We start from the raw sequence: 7,554 nt of genomic DNA, 5'->3' as shown, positions 1-7,554 counted from the left end.
TCAGATTTCCCACTTCCTGATTGGATTTTCTCAGGTTTTTGCCTGCCATATGAGTTCTGTTATACTAACAGACATCATTAAAACAGTTTTAGAAACATCAGAGTAATTTCTATCCAACTCTACTAATGATATGCATATATTAGCTTCTGGGCCTGAGTAGCAGGCAGTTTACTCTGGGTACGCTTGTCATCCGAACATGAAAATACTGTCCCCTATCCCAAACAGGTTAACACATTTGTACTCCTGAAATGACTTAGTCTTGCCATAACAAAGAGGTTGAAGACTTTTTGACTCAAGACATTTCAGCTTTTAATTTTTTATTCATTTGTAACAAAAAATCGAAAAACCAGAATTCCACGTTGAGACACAAACATCTCAATTTAATCAATGTTAAATTCAGACTGTAACACAACAACATCAAATTAAAAATTAAAGTGAATACATTCTGAAGGCACATAACTACAACCTGGAGTCAGACTAGAGATGGACACAATCACATATGGTAAGGATTGCATCAATGATAAGTAGGCATTTAAATTGGGTAAGAGGTCAGTTATGTGACAGGTGTGTTTTACCAGAACTCACTAGTGTTATTGCCCATGTAGTGGTTAAATCCCAAATGGCATCCTATTCCCTACAATAGTCTACTATGTCGACCAGAGCCCTGAGGACCCTGGGCAAAACTAGTGCAATTTGGGAGGCACCACTATCTGTTTGTAAATCATCAACCTGGGCTATGGCAGGACTTCTGTACTATCAGGAGTATGAACCTTCAGAAGTTCAAAGTATTGCCAGCCTATATGTTGCAGTTTGCAGTCCCCTGCAGAGCGTTGTTAGTGTTGCATGGACTCTATAGCACCGGTAAGCCAACTCTTATTGCATATTCTTATTCACCTACACTCAAGTAGTTTGTTGTTATGTAATAGTGTAATAAAGATGTGCAGACAATAGTAACTTATTGACACGAGTATATAACATAATGATGAAGCTTAATGAACTGTTATTTACCTATACGTTGCACGAGTGTAAGACTTGATAGGCTTTCAGGTCAATAAAGCATTTTACGTCTAGAGGTGACTAGTTGGAAAAACAAGTGACTTTTGTCCTCTTTTTCCTCTGTGTAGACACAATGTATTCCCGCTCTCCTTGGGGACACCTCTCGTTTCTAAGTCTGGTGTCATTTCTCCTACTCCTTCCTGCACCGTCCTGCCATGGAGGAAAAGTCCTGGTCTATCCTGTCGATGGAAGCCACTGGATCAACATGAAGGTGCTCAATGTTGTGTCTAGCGTTTTGTTACGTTACAAAGACTTCATGCTGATGTCGGGAATCCAACAAGGATTTCTGAAAAATCAGGGAATTTTGAAAAGCAAATAGAAATTTAAATCCACTTCAATCAGTGTAGATGAAGGGGAGGAGACATGTTAAAGAAGGATTTATAAGCCTTGAGACAAGTGAGACTTGGATTGTGTCTGTGTGCCATTCAGAGGGTGAAAGTGTAATACAAAATATTTCAGTGCCCTTGAACAGGGTCTGGTAGTAGGTGCCAGGCGCACATGTTTCAGTGTGTCAAGAACTGCAACTTACTGTTTACTTAGTTACATTTGACCAAATCCCTCCAGTTACATAGGTTTATATTATTATATATTATGTCGCAGGGCTCGACATACAGGACTGCCCGCTGGCCGGGGGAGGTTATTAATGGAAACTTTCTGGGCAGTCAGTCATCCACGGCCTGCTTGGAAAAAATTAAAATAATTATATATATATATATGTGTATATATATATATACACACACACACATACAGTACCAGTCCAAAGATTGGACAAACCTACTCATTCAAGGGTCATTCTTTATTTTTTACTATTTTCTACATTGTAGAATAATAGTGAAGATATCAAAACTATGAAATAACACATATGGAATCATGTAGTAACCAAAAAAGTGTTAAATAAATCAAAATAGATTTTAGATTCTAAAAAGTATCCACTCTTGGCATATGAAATATATTTGGATGTGTTTTAACACTTTTTTTGGTTACTATGTTACCTTGCATCTTGCTACAAATATCAAGTTATGAATAGATTAATGTTTTTCTGTCAAAATACTTTGTGAGTCAAATCAATCTGTTTTTATTTGTACAGTAAGGTGTTAAAAATGACCAAGCCAAATGTGTAACTAGTACTGAAGTAGTTTTCTGACAGGATACGTTTTTACTTTTACTTGAGTAAATTACAACCTAAGTAGCAGTACTTTTACTTAAATACGGATTTTCAGTACTATAGCCACCTCTGCCATTGGTCAATTACCGTTATGGTGTTCTGCACAAGTTTTGCTATTTCAAATGAATGATTTCAACCATGTTAATCAGGCCACACCTCACCACAACCACCAAAGTGGGTGTCGGCCCTCCGGGACCGGAATTGAAGAACCCTGCATCTCAATGAGACTACTGTGTATACTGTGCTAACTTATGGAGTTGGTTTAATACCGTGGATCATTTAGGTAATTGATGTTGAATTTTAGGACCCTTTTAGGTATAAAAAAATATATATTGAAAAAATATTTGAAAAAGTATTGAATTTGGTCTTCACTACTTTACTACTTACTACTATAGCCTATAGCATTGAATATCTTTGGCAAAATGACAGCAAAAATTAAGAGGTTCTATTTTAGTTTTTTTTTTTACAAATATTTAATCCATTCTTTTTGATTTTTGATAGAAATTACCTTCATACTTCCATTCGCTTGTTAGCTGATTAGCGTCAGACGAGTCCCTTGACACTTGTGGGGGTTGTAGAACAAAACAGAGAACACAGATTTCCACAGACTTTTCAGTCTTTCATATTAATTTCTAGGTTAACTTCTTGCGTCGAGCCAGCCCGGATCCGGGATCGTGACTACAGCCTCAAGCCCATTACCATAACGCAACGTTAACTATTCATGAAAATCGCAAATGAAATGAAATAAATATGCTAGCTCTCAAGCTTAGCTTTTGTTAACAACACTGTCATCTCAGATTTTCAAAAATATGCTTCTCAACCATAGCAAAACAAGCATTTGTGTAACAGTATTGATAGCTAGTGTAGCATTTAGCGTTAGCATTCAGCAGGCAACATTTTCACAAAAAACAGAAAAGCATTCAAATAAAATCATTTACCTTTGAAGAACTTCGGATGTTTTCAATGAGGAGACTCTCAGTTAGATAGCAAATGTTCAGTTTTTACTGAAAGATAATTTGTTTAGGAGAAATCGCTCCATTTTGTCCATTTTGTGCATCACGTTTGGTTACAAAAAAAAATAAAAATTCAGTCATCAAAACGCCGAACTTTTTTCCAAATGAACTCCATAATATCGAGTGAAACATGGTAAACGTTGTTTAGAATCAATCCTCAAGGTGTTTTTCACATATCTCTTCGATGATATATCGTTCGTGGAAGTCTCCTCTCTCCCCTGAATCACATGGATGAATGCGTGCAGCTTGAAGATTACGCACCAATTTCGACAAAGGACACCGGGCGGACACCTGGTAAATGTAGTCTCTTATGGCCAATCTTCCAATGAAATGCCTACAAACACGTCACAATGCTGCAGACACCTTGGGGGAACGGCAGAGCGTGTAGACTCGTTCAGGGCGCATTCACAGCCATATAAGGAGACAATGGAAAACAGCGCCTCAAAAATGTTGCTCATTTCCTGTTTGAAGTTTCATCTTGGTTTCGCCTGTAGCATCAGTTCTGTGGCACTCACAGGTAATATCTTTGCCGTTTTGGAAACGTCAGAGTGTTTTCCCTCCAAAGCTGTCAATTATATGCATAGTCAAGCATCTTTTCGTGACAAAATATCTTGTTTAAAACGGGAACATTTTTTATCCAAAAATGAAATACTGCCCCTAGAGCTCCAAGAGGTTAAACCGTTGAGACGTTTTCGTGAGAAGACCGATTTCGGGATGTCTCTCATGGTCTGACAAACACTGCTGTAGCTCAGCCAACTTCTACCGCAGATGTGGAATGCTGACTTAGGCAGATGCAATGGATTGAGATCAGCTCATGATATCTCCAGCTTGAACTGAAAGATTTTGATGCCAATGTTTTATGTTTCTTAGATTAACGCCTTTTAAAAGGATTAATACCTTTTAAAACGGCACATTGTTTGACAGCTCTCCACAACATGCCTCTTTGTGAGCTTACTAACATCACCAATGTGTAGGTACTGATCGAGGAGCTCCATGCCAGAGGCCACACCATCACAGTGGTCAGACCCTCCACCAGCTGGTACATCACAGAGAAGTCACCTCTATACACCTCTATCACCATCAAGGAGAAAGATAACTTATACAGCTACATCGAAACCTTCCTACAGAATCAACTGAAGGTATGTCTTCATAACGTGCCTACAGAAGAACCTGAAGGTATGTCTTCATAACGTGCCTACAGAAGAACCTGAAGGTATGTCTTCTTAACGTGCCTTCAGAAGAACCTGAAGGTATGTCTTCATAACGTGCCTACAGAAGAACCTGAAGGTATGTCTTCATAACGTGCCTTCAGAAGCACATGAAGGTTTGATGTGTCTTTATGACTGGTTGATTGGTTGATCCATCTATCCAGCCAGCAAACCGGCCAATCAACCATCTAGCCAGACATCCATTTATTTTGTCAAACAGGCATTCAATCTCTGTTTAATGTCTTAATTCAGGCTCAGAGAGAGGGGATATCTTTGCTGAAGTTCTTCCAACTAACCAAGGAGTTCCTCAGTATGATAGAAGAAGCCCACATCCTGGGCTGCGAGATGCTGGCTCGCATATTCGACGACAAGGAGCTGATGAAGAGTCTCCAGGACGCTCAGTATGACATGATGCTCACCGACCCTAACCTCGCTGGAGGGCTGCTGATGGCCCACTACCTCAAACTGCCTGTGGTGCTCAACGCCCGTTGGATCACCAGCGGGGAGGGCCATTTTGCCATCGCCCCCTCTCCCCTGTCCTACATCCCGATCACAGGGTCTGGATTCACTGACAAGATGACCTTCGTCCAACGGGTCCAAAACATGCTGCACTACAGCATCATCGTGTATCAGCAGAGGTTCGTAGTTGGGCCGATTTATGACGCAATTTGCGCCAAGTACTTCGAAGAGGGCTGTGACATCATCTCCTTGATCCAGGAAGCTGACATCTGGCTGATGAGGTCTGACTTTGTGTTTGACTTCCCCCGTCCCACCATGCCCAACGTCGTCTACATGGGGGGGTTCCAGTGCAAGCCGGCCCAGCCCCTGCCTCCAGACCTGGAGGAGTTTGTCCAGAGTGCCGGGGAGCATGGGGTGATCGTCATGTCTCTGGGGACTCTTGTCAATGCACTTCCTGTTGATATCACAGACCAGATCGCCAGCGTGTTCGCCAAGCTGCCTCAGAAGGTATCCTGATTGTTTTTCATTATTAGCTTTTATATGTAAAAATCTCTGCAATGCAAGTGATGTAAACGAGAAGTTATTTAAAGATAAATTAATATCTTCTTCTTCTTCTATCTAAGGTGATCTGGAGGCACCGGGGCAAGAGGCCCTCCACTCTGGGCAACAACACTCTTCTGGTGGACTGGATGCCCCAGAAAGACCTCCTGGGTCACCCCCAGACCAGAGCCTTTGTGGCCCACGGAGGAACCAACGGGGTCCAGGAGGCCATCTACCACGGCACCCCATTACTGGGGATACCCCTGTTCTTTGACCAGTATGACAATCTTCTGCGTCTGCAGGAGAGAGGCGCTGCCAAGATCCTGGAGCTGGCCATGTTCAACGGACCCAGTTTCCAGCAGGCTCTGAACCAGGTGCTCACCCATTCCCCCTACAGGGAGAACATGCAGAGGCTGTCCCGCCTGCACATGGACCAGCCCATCAAGCCCATGGACAAGGCCCTCTTCTGGTTGGAGTTTGTGATGCGACACAAGGGGGCGTCTCACCTCCGTACGTCGGCCAACAGGATGCCCTGGTACTCTTACCACTCTGTGGATGTGCTGCTACTGCTGCTGGCTGCTGGGGGAGGAGTCTTGCTCTTTACTGGGCTCCTGATCAGGATCCTCTGGAGAACCTGCCGGAAGAACAGGAACAAAACCAAACAACACTGACACCAGTAGCAGAATAACATTGCTGGAAACCAAGACTGTTCTCAGGGCAGACCTGGATATAGCTAGATATATTGCGTATGGGACAGTTCTACCATTTTCCTTAATGTAGTTCTCCTTACACCCACAGGGCCTTCAGAAAGTATTCACATCCCTTGACATGTTGATGTGTTACAGCCTGAATTTAAAATCGATTTTAAAAAATGTTTAAGTGTCTTTAGTCAATAAGTATTCAACCACTTTGTTATGGCAAGCCTAAATATGTTAATGAGTACAAATGTGCTTAACCAAGTCACATAAGTTGAATGGACTCACTCACATTATTTTTTTATGACTACCTTATCTCTGTACCCCACACATACAATTATCTGTTATGTCCCTCAGTCGAGCAGTGAATTTCAAACACAGATTCAACCACAAAGAAGACCAGGATTTCACTCAGTTGCCGATTTTCACCAAGGCCAATGGTGACTTTAAAACAGTCACAGAGTTTAATGGATAGGAGACAGCTGAGGATGGATTGGCAAACCTAAATGACAGAGTGGTTAAAAAAGAAATAAGAAAGAAGGGCATTGAATATTAAAAATAAATAAGACAATTTTGAGCTTGGTGAAGTTATTAATTACACTTTGGATGGTGTAGATGGATGGAGATGAATCCAAGATGGCGTAGCAGTCAGACGTCTTTGTCCTTGTCTTGTCTCGTCCCATGTGTATATACCCTTTTCTTTGCGTTCTTTTTAATATTTGTCCTAAACCTCAACTTCAAAATACTCTCCTGCAACTCGCCTCACCCAATGTGGTGTGGCTCAGTTTATTTTTATTTTGGATTTGTTTTGTTTTTTCCCTAAAGTATTTCTGTTAGCTAGAAGCTAGCTAACTAGCTATCAGTCAGCTAACCACTGCTAGCGGTCGTCAGCTAACCTTTAGCTCGGAATGCTCCCGCCAGTTTGTACAGCGTTTCAAACCAGAGCATACCGGACCTATTTTTCTCTCCATATCCCCGGATTCCAACCACAAACTCTGAACCTTTTCATCTGGATCATCACAGCTAGCTAACCGCAACCCGGATTAACTACTCCTGGCTAACGTTTCTGTCCCGGAGCTAGCACCAACTAGCCTGGGGCTAGCCCATGCTAGAACCATCTCCCGGCTCACTCCTGGGCTACAATATCCGGACCCATTCTATTGCCGGTTCGGGGCACGGAACCCCGCCGATCCTCTACGACTGGAATACCGACAACATCTACCCGAGGATTCCAACAGGCCCCTCAGGCGCGACACCCGCTGAAGGCCCATTCTGCTAACCTGCTAGGCCTGCTAGCTACCTAGAGTTACTTGGAACCCTACTAATTCCACGACTGGTCTATCGACGTCACCGCACGAAGAGGCAAAAACAAACTTACCCCCATCGCGACGTCCCCCAAAGGCTAACTTGCTAGCCCC

At 42.4% G+C, this 7,554-nt stretch overlaps 1 protein-coding gene across 1 annotated transcript; it reads left to right on the top strand.

Moving 5' to 3' along the window:
- Window positions 1-749: 749 nt before the first annotated feature.
- Window positions 750-6,526, top strand: LOC115118706 (UDP-glucuronosyltransferase 2C1-like). The gene is made up of 5 exons (XM_065024007.1): window positions 750-861; window positions 1,125-1,267; window positions 4,209-4,373; window positions 4,695-5,408; window positions 5,525-6,526. The coding sequence occupies exons 1-5, from the start codon at window positions 765-767 to the stop codon at window positions 6,110-6,112; spliced, it is 1,707 nt and encodes a 568-aa protein (XP_064880079.1). The 5' UTR covers window positions 750-764; the 3' UTR covers window positions 6,113-6,526.
- The last annotated feature ends 1,028 nt before the right edge of the window (window positions 6,527-7,554 follow it).

The sequence above is a fragment of the Oncorhynchus nerka genome, linkage group LG10 (genome assembly GCF_034236695.1).
Source record: "Oncorhynchus nerka isolate Pitt River linkage group LG10, Oner_Uvic_2.0, whole genome shotgun sequence".
Taxonomy (NCBI): Eukaryota; Metazoa; Chordata; class Actinopteri; order Salmoniformes; family Salmonidae; genus Oncorhynchus; species Oncorhynchus nerka.
Note: the sequence above shows the minus strand (reverse complement) of the source record. Positions and strands in the feature narration are given on the sequence as shown.